Below are 20625 nucleotides of genomic sequence, written 5' to 3'. Positions count from 1 at the left end.
GACCAAAGACCAATTCCAAATTTCTGGACTTACTTGTTATGAGCACTGTTGGACAGAGGCACTGTTAGTTTGAAAATAGTTAAGAGTTCAATAGAAGTATTTTCTATCAGGTACTTGACTGTTTTGAAGCAGAAATAGATTTTCCAAAAAGAACTGAGATAATTGAAGGAGTGCAGTCTCTTGACCCCAAAAGCCCATTATTCCTAAAAGAGCAGTGTCTGTTTGACACATTTGAGTCAGACTTAGAAGACCTTAAGCATGAGCTTCATCAAATGAGAGGGCTTCTTTTAAGAAGGGAGACAAGTGGAGGGAAGCCAGCTTTTCTACTTGAGTTTTTGTGTTTTTGGAACCTTACAAAGAGTTTTCCATTAACTTTTTAGGCTAAGTAAAATTTGGCTTTTGATTCCAGTTAGCACTTCATCCCGCTAAAGAAGTTTCTCTGCACTTAAATTAATAATAAAAAAAAAAACCTTAGGACAACAATGGCAGATGATAGATTAAGTCATCTGGGCATGCTCAGTGTTGAGTGAAGGAGGGCATAGTCCCTAAATATGGAAGACTTTGTAAAATATCTCACCAGACCCGCAGAATTTTGCTGTTCTTATTGTTTTTGTGAACTTGGTGTTGTCATTACCACTGGGCAGTGGTCAACTATAGTCAGTTTCAAAGGGCCGTATGTTGTTTTTTTTTTTTGCTTTTTTGTTCTATTACTCTTCCTGTGGTACATATTTAAATGTGCGCCGCTGCTTGTCCTGCCTTGTTTTGACAGGTCCAAATTTACCTCAAGTTTTTGTTTACTATTGGATTTGATTAGTCCAAGGAGCACATTTAGTAGGCTACTTGTTTATTTCTATTTTTGCTGTGTACTTCATTTATAAAACATTTAACAGTACATAGTTGTATACATTTTGGAAAATAAACATCTTTTATTTAATCAATATACATTTTTCCGAAAATAATTCTTGTTTTTAGTGTAATTACAAACCCTTTATATATTGAGCCGCCAAATAATTCCTTCCCATCCCTGTTTTAAAAGTCTAGCGCTGCCACTGATGAGGCTAGTTGCCAACATTTACATTTGCCAACAGAGCATTCCTAAATAAAAAGGATATCTGGAGATGGTAGAATTGCTTGAATAATAGCCACCATCAGATAACCTATGATAACAATTCCAGGAGTAATGTAGATAAGAAACTACAGTATAAACTTTAAGAAAATCAGTTGATGTTTTCCTTTACAAACTTTTTAAAATATTCTCATAAAACTTTTTTTTTTAGAACTAAACAAATGCAGGTTTGAACGGTGAGTGTGTTAGTGTGCATAGGTAAATTGTAAGTTTGTTGTGTCCTAAAAAAGAAAATTCTATAAAAAAGAAAGATGACGAAGTCAGCAGAATCTACATGCAAATGCCACACGTGACATGAACACTCAGAGGCAAAGCCAGAACATTTTTATAAGGGTGGCCAGGCAATAATCAATGTACACTAAGGGGTGGCTGTAAGCAGATAGGCACCACCTCTCGGTAAATCTGCAATGTTCCAACAGTAAAAATAATGAGTAAAACATCCATATTTTCTAAATAAAGACAAACTATATTTTCCCACAGTCTTTGCTAATAATAGACGGATATATTCATAAATCCGTGCTTTCTAGATAAAAGGTATAGTGGATAAAATTCCTCCAGGTTTGAGCTTTTGTTCGAACATCTTTTCCATTGTCATTACTTGACTACTTTTATCAGTAATCATTCTGCATAAAATGGATATTTATGAGTACTAATATCTACATAAATTGATTATTTAACAAGTTTTTATTAAAATAGTTATTTATACATGATTTCAATGAAGACTCCTAGATGCATTGCAGAGACATAATTTTCTCTTTACCCCATGAAACACAAGATCTATTTCTGCTTGAATTCTGTACTTATTATCTTTAAAGTTAGTATATTGATATGCATACCGTAAAAATAAAAAAAAATATTCACTGGACTTGCAGTGGACATTTTTTGAATTTTTACGGAATTACTATGACCAGGATGACTGAGAACCTGCATCAGCATTGATATGCATAATTAACCACAGTGTTTTCGTTCTCAAGTAATTGTTAATATATAATTTTGAATATTCCACTTAAGAGTATTAGAGCCCCCTGGGTGTCAGGGTAAAAAAAAAAAAAGCCGGTGGAAATCCATATGCATGGATTGATAAACTGAGCGCACGATTTTCCAATCCGTGCTCGCAGATTAAGAAACTGTGCTCTCGGTTTATTAATCCATGCCCACGGATTTCCACCTCCTTTTTTTTTTTTTTTACCCCGACACCCAGGGGGCTCTGTACTGTTGCCACCATCTGTATTAGAGGGAAATAAATCAACATATTCTCATTATCAGTTCGTATGAAATCGTACGAAAAGTTATGCACAGTATTTCGTACGTTTTAGACGTTTTTCCTCGAAAAAACAGATCAGTGTGCATGCACAACCAGACAGACGAAAAAAGCAGATCCACGGAAGGACGTAAAACTGGGAAAAACAGTGCAAAAATTACTTCTTCATGTCTCTAACTACATTGCTTGCTGTTTTGTATCTTAGGGTTAGGGTCAGGGTTAGGGTTAATTGTATGTTAAATTCTATGTTATTAAATGGTGCGTAAGATGCGCATGCATATCTTGTCTCGAGGCAAGACGTAAAAATACGACGAAATACCACCAAAAAACGTCTAAAACGTACGAAATTACGGTGCATAACTTTTCGTACTATTTCATACGAACTGATAATGAGAATACACTGAATAAATGGTAGGGGTGTCCACAGCGGTGGCCTATGATTGACTAGGGGTGGCCATGCCCCCCGACCCCCACCGCCCCCCGGCCCCCCCATCTAGCTCCGCCCCTGTGAACACTGCAAAAACGATCCAGAAAAAAGTACAAAACATCTTAGATTGAGTGTATTTACCCTTAAAATCTATGATTTGCCAAAGGAATTAGTATTTTTACTTAATTAGATAACATCAATTTGAAATAAGACAATGCAATAGTTTTTTTTTTCTTATTTTAAATGCAAATTGTATTTTTCCATTGGCAAAGTCTCTCACTTACCTCCTCATTTCAAGACAAAATTTTAAGTAAAATTACTTATTTAGATTTAAAAAACAATTGCAGTGAAAGACTTATTGGTTCCGTGATTTGGGTTTCCTTTTTGTTTCAGCAGAAAGCAAGGAATCAACAGAGCGACATAATTCATGGAGCATAGATCCAGAGACCAACACAGCTGAGAAGAGGAGTAAACAACTTACGTAGTGTTTGGAGGGATTCCTTCTTTTCTGCACGTCCACAACGTTAACGTCAAGGACAGTGCGAAACTGCATCTTTTTTTATGCACACCGATCTGGCCTTTAATACGAGAAACACAAAATGTAAGAGCCCAGATGTTCGCCCATGAAAATCTGAAGAGATCCTTTGAGATGCGAAGTTCTGCAGATGTCAGAATAAAGTTCAGAGAAAGGAAGCAGCGCGATCCGCCGTCAGGGTCTGGGGGCCCCCAGAAACGGACGGTGTCAGGCGGACTTTGTGAAAGAAAAGTAGTGATCAGAGATCTCCACCCTGAAGAGGGGCTGCGCCACTGCTGCCCGGAGCCAAAGGGGGGAGGGCCCAGCTCAGCTGACTGGACACACTTCACAGGACTCCTCAGGAAGGACTGAGGTCACCCTCCTTTGTTCTGAGGAGCAGCCAGCTTTTAGGAAATAGAGTCAACAAACATTAACGATTCAGTCCCCTCTGTCTCTTACCCTCAAACAAACCAATCAACATTTGGTTTAGCATTATTATTACCATGGTGCAAACACTAGATTTTTCATGTTTGCTCAGTTTTGATTTCCTTTATTTTTCCTCCCTTCATTGAATTCACTAAATCTATATTTTTTTCTAAAACATCTAAAGTTTACATAAATATATTAGTAGAAATGTTTAGACTTGTTGACTTTGGCCAAACGTGTTGATATTTTTCCCCAAGCTTAACCAATTAGGCCCCAAACCAAATTAATGGAATTGAGATCAAAGCTTTATTCACATATTTCTTTTAAAAACAGGACAACATGTTTTGTTTTTTGGGGAAGACCCAGGCTTTAACTCACTGGCCAGTATCTTAATATGTTGCTTCAATATTTCCATATGTTTTGTCTTCATAACCCCACATTGCAAAAACGTTCTGAAAATGAGCAAAAAAAAAAAAAAAACTTAAAATAAGTGTTTTTAACCTTAATTTGAGTAGGAAAATATGATGATCTCCCAATGGAATCAGCTGTTTTACTCTTATAAAATAAAAACATTAGATAATATGCACTTGAAAAAAGAGACTGCAGTTGTTGTTGTTTTTTTCTTATTTTAAATGTAAATTGTCTTATTCCATTTGCAAAGTGTTTCACTTACCTCAATTCAACTAAAACTGCACTTAATTTAAGAATAAATGTCTTACTTAGATCTACATTTGTTGCAGTGCATTTTATTGCAGCAGCAAAACATGATACTGTCACTCCCATACCTCACAGAAGGGATTTCTTTTTCTTTTTTTCCTGACTTTCCAGATTCCAAATGTAAAAATAATTTCCATCCCAATGTATAAGTAGTCATTATGGCTAAAACTTTCAACTTTAGTTTCTTTAGAACATTGGACATGTCTCCAAAAATTAAAGTCTCTGTCCCTGTCCACGCTTCCAAAATATAATTCGGCACATTTATCGTATGTTGCTTTTTGAGTAAAGGTTTCTACCACACCAGCTGGCCTTTCAGGACACAAATGACTGTAGATAATGTTAGTTCTTACAATGTTTTTTATGTTTTATAAAATATACCATTATAGCTTCAAAAACATGTCTTTAGACTGAGCACAGTGCATGGACTAGCTCTTAAAATCATGCCTTTATTTTAGATTTACATAAATATAAGGTTTTGGTTAATGAGACAGCAGTATGCCCTAGACTGATTGTGAGTTGTGTAAAGGTGTAAAGTAATGTGGCTCATTTTATCAGCACCTTTCTGTGTAATAAGGAACCTTTTTTCAATTGGAGCATACAACTGGTAATTCAAGTATAACTGTCAAAGAAGCACCTTTTCCACTGACAGGCAAACAAGGATGTAGATCTCTGTGATTTCCTGGACAAACATCTAATTTTCTGCTCTACTTGTTCTACCTCTATTCTCACCCTCATGAGGTACATAGAAACTGTCTTACTTGGTGAACTTGTTATCCTCCATCGACCACAGATCTCATAACAGAGAAGGACATTTTACCAGATGTGCATCAGTCTGTGAAAATGAAAATGTTAAATTAGTCTGCAAGTTCTTTTGTTCACAATATGTGCATGTATTTTAACTGCATCTTCAAACTGAGCTGTGTCTTTTTAATTAACCATATTCACATCCACCTATCCACCTTCACATCTGTCTGTGCCTGTCTCCAGCAGCCTTTGGCAGGGTATATATAATAGGAGCCTTTAATATGTTTTATTCAATGTTTTGGGGCTAAAAAGAAGACAGAATTGTCAGAGAGAGCCTACATACACGAGGAGAACATGCAACCTTCATTCACAAAGAATTCTAACCTTGGATCTTATTGCAGCAAGGCAGCAGAGCCTCAAACAAAACTAAAATAGTAAGTTATTTTAGGATTATTCCATATATTTACAGCCAAAATTGATTTTTATTTATCTATTTGGGGTTATTATTATGTCTTATTATTGTTATACCATTGTTTCTTTCATTTTCAAATGAAATGTACAAGCTATAACCCTAGAATACATTCCAAACATTAATCAAGCATAGCATGAACCAAGCAGTATTGTTCATGTGCTAAAGCTCCTACTCCTACACTGCAAAATGAGTAAACATTTCTGGACAAAAAAAAAACGTTTATTTAATCATAACTTCAGCAGGTAAAAAGGATGATCAGCCAAAAGAAGATAATTCAATATTATATAATCAGAGATCGCAATTGTTTTGTCTTATTTAAACTGTAAATGGTCCTATTCCATTTGTAAAGTGTCTCACTTACCTGCTCATTTCAAGAAAATTTATTTAAACAGAAATTGACTTACTTAGACCAATTTATCTGTAATGTAAATATATTACAAATATATAAATGCAAATATATTTACTCTGGCCTGACATTAAGAATATCAAACATGTAATTTATGCTATATTGCATTTATGTTTAATGAGCTATAATCATCCAGAGTGTTTAAATATTTCTCTCGCTATAGAAAGGCAGCCAGCAGTGACGTTCAGTCAGAACATTCCTTACTGCAATGAAATGCTTGGGTTGGTTTGGAAACAATGTTTGCCTTCTGTGTTGATTGAAGATACTGAGATAAAAACCACACATAAACCTGTCAGTTACACATGAGCCAATAAAATGGAATCTGCTTCCTTTTTACCGACATCAACCTTTCATAACATTCATGTTATTTTATCTACTTCTCTACAAGTAAGGAATGATTTAAACCATTTGAGAAGGTTTAGAAAATGTTGAGTTTGTCCTCTTCAAAATTTGTGGTTTGGCATTTTTTGAAGCAGACATCACGGGCCTTCTTTTCCAATTACCTGTCTAAACGTTTGACTTGATTTGGTCTCATTTTGTTTCTGCTCAAGACAAAAATGCCGTCATGTGAAAAGAACAAGAAGCAATAAAGAAGGCAATAAATGACAAAAACTTTTATTTCTTTTGCTAAATACATTCAAATTATCGTACATTTGTTTTTGAAAGAAATGGATAATTTCATGCAATTTAAAGTACAGTAGTATGCAATTCCAAAACACAGAATTTATCAGGTAACTTTGTACGAAAGGACAAATGTTTTCCACTGAGACATATAAGCTGGCTCCTCTGCAGCTCTGGTGTTGTATAACTGCTCATTGATCATTATTACTATTTGATTGTAAAACAATTATGAAACAAAGAGGTTAAACAACTTACTAAATGATAATAGATACAGGCATTTTTCAGGTTGCCATTCTATAACAGGTTATTCAAAGACCCATCAACCTATTTTCATAATCAGTAATACAAAAATGCATAATTTTGAGACCACTCTGTTAAAATTATTGTCCTCAGAAAGCAGTACAACCTGGCTGTGAAAAAGAAGAAGCAGTTTGAGGCTATGATGCGCATCTCAAAAAAAAAAAAAAAAAAAAAAAAAAATATATATATATATATATATATATATATATATATATATATATATATATATATATATATATATATATATATGAAACTTTGTAGTTTAAGACGACACTTTATAGGTCCCCAGCTGGCAGCTGTACTTCATACAGTATAAGACACAGTCAACATTGACTGTGCACTGTTCCTGGAGCTACTGCAATACCAGGCTGATGTGTGGAGTGGACAGAGCAAGCCCCTACTCCATCTCCCTGTTCCAAAAATCATTTCAATATATGGTCCCCAGGTATGGGACGTATCAGGTATTAAACTGATAAGAACAGATACTACACTTGATCTGGATGGAAGAAAATAACTCATACATTGTAATATATCATTTTCAAAGATTGTAATCATACCTCTTTTTGCAAATGTAAAGCTTTATCTCAGCAAGGGACTTTTGGTGGTTAGTTGCTCAGCCGGAGTGCCTGGCATTCCATTAAGTTCTGTTAAAAAAAAAAAAAAAAGCTTAAAGCGCACGGGCCACAAACGTTTTTCATGTATTGATGAGTCATAAAGGATGAATGACAGAAAAACCACAGAGAAACCTGTCTTTCACAAAATAAACAAACACCAGACCTCATCTACCTCGCAAAACTTGTTACATTAATTACATTGCTACTGTTTGAGCTGCAATAAAGATCTCATTAACAAATATTTGTTATGGAAAAAGAGGTGAAGCATACAGTATACCTAAACTATGCTTTTAGAGTCATTGCTTGCAATGTTTTACAGTTGAGAACAAATGGCATGAAATGTGAAATTTCAATGTCAATAAAAACAGAAATAATTCAATTCTATTCAGTTCAATTCAGTTCTATTTATATAGCGCCATTTCACAACACATGTCATCTCAAGGCGCTTTACAGTTCACCAGATCATACAGTCATATTGATTCAAAGTTTTCTATAAAAGGAAAACCAGTTGATTGCATCGACTCATTGACTCGAATGCAATCCCTCACACTACGCATTTTTGTAGCGACAGTAGAGAGGAAAAACTCCCTTTTAACAGGAAGAAACCTCCAGCAGAAATAATTATATTCTATTGAAAATGTTTTTCATCTTACTTCATATAAACATTTTACTCAAACAGTGGCTTACATAGAGATTAATAGATATATTATCCAATAAAAATGACACAAATCAAGTTCCAGCAGAGATGTTTAAAAAGTTGAAGATTACACCTAAGAGTGCTTTGAAAGGCCACTTGACATTTTTTTCACATTTTTGCACATAACAATACACTTCCATGAACTTTATTGGGCCTTTATGTGTCATTCGAACTCAAAACGCTAGCAAAGAATCAGTCTGAAGTCTTTTTGGGTCTTTTGTTATATTGAATCTAGAGAGTCTTTATACTTAGATATTGCAAGAGATCCTCAATTAGACTTAACTCTTGCTGTTTGCTGAGGGTTGTTGTCTTGTAAAATCAGTTATCCTCCATTTGTGATCACACCTGACCAGCTTCCCTGTTCAAACTTAAAAACAACATCCCTACACTACGATGCTGCCACCATGTTTCTCTTGGGGATCGTGGGGTCAAGGTACATCTTACATGCAGGTTGAAAGGTTCAGACTTGCAAAGACTGCTTTTACTAGAGTTGTGAATTGCACACTATTAGTTCCTGATTCAATAGTTCCTGCCATAGCAGAGAAGCTCTGCAGCTCCTCCAGAGTGACCATGGGACTCTTTGGCTGCTTTGAAATAAACTTCCCCTTTCTCAATCTGCAGTTTAGGTGGACAGCCATGTCTTATACACTTGTGTTGTGGTTAAAAAGGGTGGATGCTGACAGTACTCTGTGGGAAATTAAAAGATGATATTGTTTGAAAACTTAACCCAGATTTAAAGTTCTCCAAAACTTTAAACATATAATGAAATGTGTTGTCTTACATTTTGGAAATATAAAAATAAATAACAAAAAACTTACTATTTTTAGACATTTTCTGAAGGAACTGTGAGTCACTGAATAAGAGCAGGCCCCATATATATATATATATATATATATATATATATATATATATATATATATATATATATATATATATATATATATATATATATATATATATATATATATATATATATATATATATATATATATATGGATGGTATAAATTTGTTAATTTAATTTTGTTGTTGTGGCCTGCTCTTATTCAGTGACTCACAGTTCCTTATATATATATATATATATATATATATATATATATATATATATATATATATATATATATATATATATATATATATATATATATATATATATATATATATATATATATATATATATATATATATATATATATATATATATATATATATATACATATATATATATGTGTGTATAAACATATAGTTGACCAAGGTGCATCAAGTAAAATACCAGATAAGGAGAAAAAAAAAATAATTATGAACCAACATATAGACAAAAAAAATAACCAATATTGATGTTCAGCAACAATCATGTCTGTTGCTGAACAAAAAGGAAACTGTGATGTTCACAAAAAAACCCATAAAACTTGAGCGGTCCAATGTGATCCTGGGGGGAGTGGAACTTGAGCTTGTAGAAAAGTTCAAGTACCACAGGGTCACACTGGAGACAACACTTTAATTTAAAAAACACATCAAAATCACTGCAAACACAATTAAATTTAATATATGTAATTTTAAGCAAATCAAATCATCGATGACAATCGGTTCTGCTAAAATGTTCCTACACTCAATGATATTTTCACACATAGACTACTGCATCACAACCTACACACTCACTGGAGACACAACTTTAAAACCAATAGGAATATTATTCAAAAAATCTTTTAAAATCTCTGATCAAAAGCCCCTGTCATTCCATCAGTGTAATATTTTGAAAAAATATAATATGCTTGATTTTGAAAATTTTATACATTTTGAAAATAGTTGTTTAATTTACAAAGTTCTGAATGGATTAGCCCCACCTCCACTTTATACCTATATTAGACCTGGCAGACATATTTGCACCAGAGCCTCTTCTAGAGGAGACTTAGAGATCCCCCACAGAAGAACAACCTTTGGACAAACCGTTTTATCAGTCAGAGGGGGGCACTTCTGGAACAGCCTCACAACAAACATCAGGGAATGTCCCACTTATTGCACATTTAAAAAGCACCTTAAACAGTTTCTTAAAAGTTCCCAGTCAGGCACTCACTAATTTTATTGTTGTATGTCATTGTCTGAATGTGTGTCTATGCGTTTTGACTGATATTGTATTATGTGATCTTGTGTTGTTTTGTCTTCCTACCTCAGGATGACAGATGTAAATTAGCAAGTATGCGACAATCTCGCTCATTTACAATCTGTACAGAAATATAAGATTGTTCATTAATGTGCTCTGTCCTGATTAAATAAAAAAGAAAATAAAAACAAATAATAAAATCAGACTTATAAAGTATATCTACTGTTAAAAACATTATTTGTGAAATGATAAAAAACAAGATCTTCACGCATTAAATTCGAATTGAACAGGAAAAGGTGTTTTGATATCCATGTAACAAGTTATTCAAAGTTATATCATATTCTTTTATATCTATTCGTCAGTGACGCAACCCTTCATGATATAGGACTTTGCCTCCCTCTAGTGGGAGTTTGAATAATCGCATATCCATTTTACAGCAGGTCTAAACTTTCATGACAAGATTTGTGTGTGTAAAATACTGGTTCATTTTACATTTCCTATACAGTGATGAAAAACCTTTGTATTAGTGTTTTTAGTGTGCTTTACACCCTTTCCGAGGTGAGTTTTACTCTTACTTAAACATGGAAAAATACCATGTTTATTAGACCTAGTATATTTGTCTTTAAAATGCACAGCTTAAACAGTATACCTTTATGTGACAAACAGACATGAGCAAATTACTGTTTGCACTGCAAAACTGTTTTTCATAAAGAAAATGTTGTGCTTTGCAAAACATACATTGGCCTGATCACATAATAAAATTACTGTAACATAACATGCCTCCAGTGAAGACCTTAATTTAATAAATAGATTTTCTCAAGTAACATTGATTTTTTTTTAAATAAAAATGTTTTTTTCTGCCTTTCTATTAATTATATCTTATTGTAGTCAGTTAAAACTAAGGTGACTGGAAAAAATGAGTCTCCTTTTTTATAAAAACACAACGGTTTTTACAAGATGCCATGTGACAAAATATGATAGAAATAACTTTTTAATTTAATAATTTTTATATAATCATGTTTAATAAATCTTTTGGTGATATTACATAATGGGCTTTGGACTGGGATACCAAACAAATGTTTTATATCAGAAGTCTTCAACAGGGGGTCCGTGACCCCCAGGGGGTCCACGGAGGTACTGCAGGTGGGTCGTGAAAGTTTTAGTTGATTAGACTTCTTTTTATATTCGCCCCTGCAATTTTTTCCACTAATCTAAATGTCTTTAAATACACATTAACATGAATTCAACACACTGTAGTAAACAGATAAATGGAGGCAGAAGATGTCTTTCAGTCATCAATGCACACATTCAGTGACACACAGGAGCTCTTTCAAGCTGGACACAGTTTCATTCTAAAACACCTGTCCCATCAACCAGGAATCAGAATCAGAAATACTTTAATAATCCCAGGGCCAAATTACTTTTGTAAACATTACTCCATCTGTAATAGAGTGACTATAGGACCAGTTTCATACAATATATATAATTAGAGGGTCCCCGCTCCATCTCGCCATCGCTTTGGGGGTCCTTGGCCTGGAAAACGTTGAAGACCCCTGTTTTATATTGAAAAGAAACAAACTTAAAGATTATAACCAACTCATTACACAAGAAAAATAATGTCAGTTTTGCTCAAATTAGGATAGTAAAATGCTGCTACACAATAAATATGCAAACACATCAATTCAGTTTATTTATATAGCACCAATTTACAACACATGTCATCTCAAGGAACTTTACAGAGACAACTCAACCAAATCATACAGTCAGATAGTTTAAAAGTTTTCTATCTAAGGGAAACCAGCTGATTGCATCGACTTAATGACTTGAAAGCAATCCCTCACACCAAGTGTGCTCATAGCAAACATTCATTTGTTTCTTTACTCCCAAGTCCACCCTGCTTTCCCTAGGGAATATTTTATTTAGGTGTATTTTTATTTTACTTAAGTTAAACAATTACCCATGCATGGTGACTACCTCACTGTTTTACAGTAAAAGGTTTATTACTCATAAATGTTTTTCTCAGAAATACATTGGTCCCAGCTGACAACTGTAAATCATTTACAGAACAACTTTCTGCAGACTTCTGCACATTTTAGGATTTTCCATTTCTCCAAAGGTTTTGACGTGTTCCCTTAACACTTTGACCATGAATGGAGGACTTGATAATGAAATCCGCACCCTGAGATGAGATCAGTGACCTCTTTCCACATTGCCTGACAGGACAAGTCCTAGTAATCCAACAAAAACAATAATTTTATGGAGATAAGTAGTTTAAATGTGAGACATCATCTTCTGCTTTCCAGTAAGAGGCCAGCCTGCTAGTGTAATGTGATGCAGTGCAACGATAAGCTCAAAAATGAGAGATCTGAATGAAACAAAAGCAAAAGTACCACCATTTGGTTAATTGCATTTAAGTATGTATCTTTTTAAATTAAGGATTTAAAAGAATGTCCCCTTATTAAGTATTCTGAAGCCCTTAGATGTGTCTATTGTGTATTAAAAGAATTTACCATTAGCCCTAAGAGTTCATAAACTTCAAAGACATAGTTAAAACAGAACAATTGAAAGTTAAAGATTAACTAACCTACAACACAATAACCTTGTTGCATAATTGTCAATGTGATATGGGCTGACTGTTCATTTTTATTGTCTTATATTATGCAGGCTATATAACATATCTGCTTAACAATAGTGTTGTTAATGCACATCCAGTGCTGTATTAAATGTGCACTGACAATAAAAAAACCCTGACTAAACTGCAACCTTGGGCTCTCTGAAAAGTGCACATACATCTACACATCAAAATAAAACCATAAAAGTTGAAAATTTTACAAATACTGCTTTTACTAAATATCCAAAGTTACCACAGCAAACACAACTTCTTAACACATTCATGACATGCCAAAAGCCAGCTTTGAAACAATAAAAAATATTTTCAAAAAAAAAAAAAAAGATTTTTAAGAGACCAAATATCTTAAATATTTATTAAACTTTTCTTTAAAAAAGAGTTTTATTGGACATCCAAGTCAAATAATCATCAGACAACCCTTTTCCCATGCCCATCAGTCAGATTCATATTTATGTGTAACAATCACCTCCAGCAGTTAAATCACAATATAGACTTTCATATGTGCATATATATATATATATATATAGGTATATACACTCACCGGCCACTTTATTAGGTACACCTGTCCAACTGCTCGTTAACACTTAATGTCTAAGCAGCCAATCACATGGCGGCAACTCGGTGCATTTAGGCATGTAGACATGGTCAAGACAATCTCCTGCAGTTCAAACAGAGCATCAGTATGGGGAAGAAAGGTGATTTGAGTGACTTTCAACGTGGCATGATTGTTGGTGCCAGAAGGGCTGGTCTGAGTATTTCAGAAACTGCTGATCTACTGGGATTTTCACGCACAACCATCTCTAGGGTTTACAGAGAATGGTCCAAAAAAGAAAAAACATCCAGTGAGTGGCAGTTCTGTGGGCAGAAATGCCTTGTTGATGCCAGAGGTCAGAGGAGAATGGCCAGACTGGTTCGAGCTGATAGAAGGGCAACAGTGACTCAAATAACCACCCGTTACAACCAAGGTGGGCAGAAGAGCATCTCTGAACGCACAGTACGTCGAACTTTGAGGCAGATGAACTACAGCAGCAGAAGACCACACCGGGTGCCACTCCTTTCAGCTAAGAACAGGAAACTGAGGCTACATTTGCACAAGCTCATCGAAATTGGACAATAGAAGATTGGAAAAACGTTGCCTGGTCTGATGTGTCTCGATTTCTGCTGTGACATTCGGATGGTAGGGTCAGAATTTGGCGTCTACAACATGAAAGCATGGATCCATCCTGCCTTGTATCAACGGTTCAGGCAGGTGGTGGTGGTGTCATGGTGTGGGGAATATTTTCTTGGCACTCTTTGGGCCCCTTGGTACCAATTGAGCATCGTTGCAACGCCACAGCCTACCTGAGTATTGTTGCTGACCATGTCCATCCCTTTATGACCACAATGTACCCAACTTCTGATGGCTACTTTCAGCAGGATAATGTGCCATGTCATAAAGCTGGAATCATCTCAGACTGGTTTCTTGAACATGACAATGAGTTCACTGTACTCAAATGGCCTCCACAGTCACCAGATCTCAATCCAATAGAGCATCTTTGGGATGTGGTGGAACGGGAGATTCGCATCATGGATGTGCAGCCGACAAATCTGCGGCAACTGTGTGATGCCATCATGTCAATATGGACCAAACTCCCTGAGGAATGCTTCCAGCACCTTGTTGAATCTATGCCACCAAGAATTGAGGCAGTTCTGAAGGCAAAAGGGGGTCCAACCCGTTACTACCATGGGGTACCTAATAAAGTGGCCGGTGAGTGTATATATATATATATATATATATATATATATATATATATATATATATATATATATATATATATATATATATATATATATATATATATATATACATATATATATATATATATATATATATATATATATATATATATATATATATATATATATATACATATATATATATATATATATATATATATATATAAGCACAATTTGCAAATAGCGTTAACAGACATGTACTTGTTATTCAGTCTTGGTGTAAAATCTTAATATTACATGTAAAATGTAATTACCATAACAATGTAATAAATACAAGCACATCAAGTAAATTGATGTACATCATCAATTTAACACTTTTGGCACATCATCAGATGATGTATGTGTGGGTGTTTGTGTTTTTAAACCTCTTAATATCTAATTATAGCATTATTATACTCCATTAAATCCACTAATTTTGTTGCGATGGATCTGTATAATATGTTACATGATTTATAGACTTCATACTGAATATGCAATGCGGTGAGCCTATTTTTTTTTTTTTTTTTTTTTTTTTTTTTTTTTTACCATAAATTACAGTATGCCATGAAACAGCAAGTGTGTGTCAAAGTGATGAATTTATCTTTATTTTAAATGTCTTAAGCCCCCCTGAAAATGAGAAAAGCAGTGTTGTTAGATGCTGTCATTTTGTTTTCTGGGTCTTTGGTTTCTTTTCTGTTTTGTCATTCTTCTAGTTGCTTCTATCCACACCTGCTCCCTGTTAGCTGATTACCCCAGTCTTTGTTCTTTCTCCCATATATACAGCTCCTCTGCAGTTCATCAGTGCAGGTTTCTCTTAATTACCTTCTCCTCTTGTGTGCTTTTCCCTGGTGTCTCCTGATGTTTTGGTTTCCTGTTTGTTGTTTTTGAATTTATGCTTCTGTTGCCATTTGTTCCTTCATTAAATCAGCAAAACTAATTTTGGTCGTCAACTAATCTCCACCCTTCTACTTTCAATAATTACTATTAACACATATGCTACTTTCTGGTGAGACATATGATATTAAACAGCCTGTATTACCCACTTGTATATTCATTTTCTTTTTCTGTGGATTTCCCCCCCCTTTGGGGATTATCAGTCATCCGAGAATTATAATATAAACAGTTGGCAAAAGATTTTTGAGATTATTTTTTAATATGTATTTTGTATTTGAAGTATGTAGAAAGCCACCACAGGCTAATATTTTTTATTATTTATTTTGACTTAAGAGTTTAAAAAGATAGTAAAAAAGACATGAATATGTGAGGAAGTAAAAAATCTATTTCTCTCTGTTCATGACGACATTAATATAATCAGCATGCGTGGTTGGGCTGAGCGGAGCACCTTCCTGCAAGAAGATCCAGGAAACGGACGCCGCCAACTAATACGTCAAGTTAAGTACTGACAGCACCATCTGCGACGGAAATAACGCTAATTATCTTTTAAAATAAAAGCTTAACATCCCGCGCTAACAAACACAAGGCCAAAAATCCAACCATGTATCGTCACGCGTTAATTCAAAACACATACTTATTATAATTTCTATTCAATTTATAAAAATAAAATATACTATATCATCTTTTTTGTTATTCCAGTTTTTATTTTGAAAAGAAAGCGGAAGTTTTGATAAGTAGGCACGTTGCTTCAGTTAGTCCGCTAACTTCGGTGTGGTCAAGCCACCGAAGCCTGAGATCCGTGTTGTGTCCATTTTTTCCCCCTTACATCGCTCGTGCCAAACGGTAAACATGTCGCTCCGGGTTTGAGGATATCGTCGGTATTCCGGGTTTATTTTAATTTTTAATTTTGTATGAAACGGAAACGCTTCCGTTTGAGCACCGCGAGCTCCTCTCTCCGTCTCCTCCACCTCCTCCGCTAGCGTCCTGTGACGGAGCTTCTGTATATGATGTGATTGTGAATAACTGCTGCCTGGGGAAGTTATAATTGATATTATCTCAGCTGAATGGCTGCAGCAGAGGGCCTGTCAATGTTTATTTCATGCCCGGATGCTCTCTTACTCCGATATTAAGTTCCGCGTCGGGAAGGACCGCTACGTTTTGCTGGCGGATTGATAGAAAACACCGCATCCACAGCACTTAGATTCAGAATAACAACAACAAAAAAAAAAAAAAAAAACAGGATGTCTTTCTTCAATTTTCGGAAGATATTTAAGCTTGGGCCGGATAAAAAGAAGAAGCAGTATGAACATGTGCACAGGGACGTGAATCCGGAGGAAATTTGGCAGATTATCGGTGAGCTGGGAGATGGCGCTTTTGGGAAAGTCTACAAGGTAAGTTAGAGCTTTACGTTACATCCGCTTTCTCTTTTTAGCTCCACTTAGATTCACATAGATCCGGCTGTTGGTTTGTTGAATTGAAGGCAGTGAGGGCCTCTGATCGGCCCATAGTCTCATTAGCTTAACCCTTTATAGGGAATTATTTTGAAAATCCAAATATCCAGCCAATAGTGCAAGGGTGTAACTTTAAAGATTAAAGTTGGTGGGGATGCTGTAATGATGGGGGCTGATGAACCTACAGCTACTCAACCTGAATGCTTTCAATAGGGTTTATGTTTTCCAAAAATTAGCTCAAACATGTATTTATTCAATGCTTTCCTATTCCTATAACACAAAAGAACCACAATACACTGATACACTGTCTATAGGTATAGACAGATGCCTGCCTTTAATGCTTTATTTATAAAGGGTTATGTATAAAAAATGTCGAATAACAGCTGATACCAATGCCAACATCAATATATCACATAACTTCAAATCCATCCATCCATGCATCCATGCATCTCTTCCATCAGTGATTATCCTCCTTCACAAGCAGCAAAATCCAATTTAGATGTCAAACGTCATTGACAGCCAAAGTCACAGCAACACACTGATTTTTATTATTTGTGCTTCCATTTTTATAGTTTTCTTATATTTTAATTGTCAGTCTGTGTCCTGAGTCTGGCTGTCTCTGGGTTGCTAGCACAGCTATTTCTGAGTCTTATTGAACTAAAAAAAAGACAAAAAAGAGATATGTTGAATTTGATTATAGCACAGCATTTTTTTTCTTGTAAACTTGGAGATATATTTTATTGCATGTTTCATATCCCAGTAAATATGTTTCACCTTTAAATCAACGGCTGTCCCTAATTGTGTCTTTGCTCTGCTTAAAAACAGATTTACGAACCTGTCTACCAATATAATGATACTAGAGAAAATCATTTTCAATATATCTAGGAGCTCTGCAGTCTGATTCTCTGTTCAATAAGAAAACAACAGATATGTGTTCATTTTATAACTCTGAATAATGGTCTTTTGTGAAGCCCAGCTTTTTGAACGTATATAAATGTACAATCTGCTGTAATTTTTACCTGTAAAAGCTCCGTATATGTAAAAAAAAAAAAAAAAAAAGGATTTTTCAGTGGAATCTCTAATTATTTTAACCAACCCGTCTCCCAACTTTTACTGAAACATATATTGAAGTATCTGCCAGTTAAAATTCACTGAGTGCTGCTGTGTCTCTTCTCCTCCTCGTAGCTACTCTGTATGCAGTGAATAGTGACCGCAAATAATATTTTGTCCCAAAGCGACAGATCTGATGACATTTCAAGAGGTGGGACTCGAGAGCAGCGGGAGAGCGTGGAAAAAACACGGACTGAAAACACTGAGCACAGTTAGCTGTACTCAACCCCAGTTACTGTTGGCTAAAGTACGGTAAATCAGCGGAAAGGGAAAAAAGCTGAAATGATTGGTGGGGACTGTCCCCTCCATGCCCAAAGCTGGTGGGGACATGTCCACACCAGTCCTTCAGAAAGTTACACCAGTGCAATAGTGTTATTGGAATCCAGGACCAGACTTTATTACGTTTGTTACATAAAAATAATAGATATTTTGATGACAAAAATAAATGTCAATGTAATAACAGGAAATGCCAATTTGCCCCAATATATTAAGAAAAATAACAAGAGTTTCTTCTATAAGAAATTCATGAAAAACACTGAGAGTGAAAGGAACCCTTTTTTTTTGGTCCAACATAACCTTAGAGGCATTAATGCCGATACTGGCTCTTACTTTTTGTAGTTTATAAACCTAAATATAGTTGCTAGCTTGGCTTATTAACTTTGAACTTTACTTTTTAACTTTTCAATGCCCTTTTTACCTTTTTTTTTTTTTTTTTTTGAATTGTTAGCTTTTGCTTTTCAACTTAATTTCCAGTAGGTAATGTATTAATCAAGCGCTCATCTAATTGGTCAAATGCCAAAATAAGATGTACAGTCATGTAGCAGGAGCTTTGCTGAATGGCTCGATATAGATCTAGTGCTTCTAGACCTCACTCAGGGACAGGGGGAGGGACTCCATTAGTAAGTCAAATGATCAAAAATGATAACTTTCCCTTTAAAGGGTTAAAACTAGTAGCTTACATTTTCTCATAAAAGTTGGCTTCTTTTTATGATCTTCAAGCTGCCAACCCGCCTCCTTTTACTGGAATGTTAAGATTGATTAAAGTTTTTTTTTTTCCTTCATCGGGCTACAGCAATCTGAACAACACGTTTTTTTTCCTTTTTAAACCAGGCTTTATGTGCTCACTCAGGGATTATAGAAGGCGTGGTTCATAGCTACTGAATAAACCCAGCTTTAACAATCGCATTGTTGAATTGAGTTACTAGACATCAGAGAACTATTAGCAGTCAAATAGCAAAGCAGGCAGAACAGGTGCTTTGGAAAGTAAAGTCACACCCTTTGATTGTATGTAGTTGTTGATTTTTCAATACACTGTTGCAGGTATTATTCGGTATTAGTTGCTGCCATGCAAAACAAAGTGTTTTTTTGCCTGTTATCCAGGGACAGGTTTTTAGTATCAAGATGTACAAAATGACTACTTCAGGACATAAGCTTCTTGTACTGTTGCAAAATGCATGTGTAATATTGCTGTGACAGTTTCAATTCATCATTGCTCTTTTTTTTAATGACCTCTCAGCTTTCTCTGAGCCGTATGAGCTTGAGTTACATCAGATGTGGGCATAAAGCTGGGTTGATATCGAAGCCTAAATCTTGAAAGTTTCTGGTGGTGAGGTATAATCGGTGGTGTAGGGTAATCGCCCTCAGACCACCGATCATACTTAATAGTGCAACACTAGAGATCACTAGTCACAATAAAGCAGCAAAGGTGCAGAGTGACTGTGACAGATGTCTGATCATGAGCTCTACTACCACTGTCCTTTGTCTTACACCTGTAACTTCTGCCTGTTTATTGGACTTCCTGTTAGGATTTTATCTCATGGGCCTCACAAAGTGTCACATGTTCTGTACTATGGTTGGCCAGGTGTGTTTTTTTTTTTAACCCATGATGCTTATTATGTAAAGCCTCCAAGTACTCGTTTTACATTTCAGCCATGTACAGATTCATAATTTAAACAGTTTGCTGTCCTGCTCTTAATTTCTAGAATTTAAAGTCCTTGAGATTCGTAGGAATGCTGTGTTGCCCCCTTTCCTATACATTTCTGCAGAATTCCAGTCCCTTCATTTACAATGAGGGACTCTTTGGAGAAGCCCACCTTTGTTTTTTGTTTGTTTTTTGAGCACAGTTGGCATGTCTGCATATGAGAGCTGTGCCATATATCAAACTGCACCATCAGCACAAATATCAGTGTGTGCAACATGCTTGCTTGCAGTATTTCGTAGGATATTGTGTTTCAAGCGTCACACAGTCATACTTCTCTAATATATTTGGCCAGATGGATGAACCCAAACTTTGGTGAATGCCAACACTGTGTGGCTCTGGCTTCAGTTATAGTGAATTAATTAATCATTAAATAAAGATCAT

At 35.2% G+C, this 20625-nt stretch overlaps 2 protein-coding genes and 1 non-coding gene across 6 annotated transcripts in view; 1 reads left to right on the top strand and 2 right to left on the bottom strand.

Moving 5' to 3' along the window:
* Positions 1-3628, bottom strand: part of LOC119790865 (SH3 and PX domain-containing protein 2A-like) — a 97043-nt gene extending 93415 nt beyond the window's left edge. For both annotated transcript variants that reach the window (XM_038296598.1, XM_038296599.1), the window contains exon 1: positions 3296-3628. In XM_038296598.1, the coding sequence (XP_038152526.1) occupies positions 3296-3367 (72 nt within the window). In that variant the 5' untranslated portion in view covers positions 3368-3628. The remainder of the gene's footprint in view (positions 1-3295) is intronic.
* Positions 3629-7344: 3716 nt separating this feature from the next.
* Positions 7345-7528, bottom strand: LOC119790875. Its single transcript, XR_005281779.1, has one exon. It is a non-coding gene; the product is annotated as a U2 spliceosomal RNA (small nuclear RNA).
* An 8912-nt stretch (positions 7529-16440) lies between these two features.
* The window catches only part of slka (STE20-like kinase a), a 28868-nt gene continuing 24683 nt past the window's right edge, over positions 16441-20625 (top strand). For 2 of the 3 annotated variants that reach the window (XM_038296561.1, XM_038296558.1), the window contains exon 1: positions 16442-17093. In XM_038296561.1, coding sequence (XP_038152489.1) covers positions 16944-17093 — 150 coding nt within the window. In that variant the 5' untranslated portion in view covers positions 16442-16943. Of the gene's footprint in view, positions 17094-20625 lie in introns of all 3 variants that reach the window. The other variant, XM_038296559.1, reaches the window with a different exon arrangement.

This window comes from Cyprinodon tularosa, unplaced genomic scaffold (assembly GCF_016077235.1).
Source record: "Cyprinodon tularosa strain WSP-4 unplaced genomic scaffold, ASM1607723v1 ctg372, whole genome shotgun sequence".
Classification (NCBI taxonomy): Eukaryota; Metazoa; Chordata; class Actinopteri; order Cyprinodontiformes; family Cyprinodontidae; genus Cyprinodon; species Cyprinodon tularosa.
Note: the sequence above shows the minus strand (reverse complement) of the source record. Positions and strands in the feature narration are given on the sequence as shown.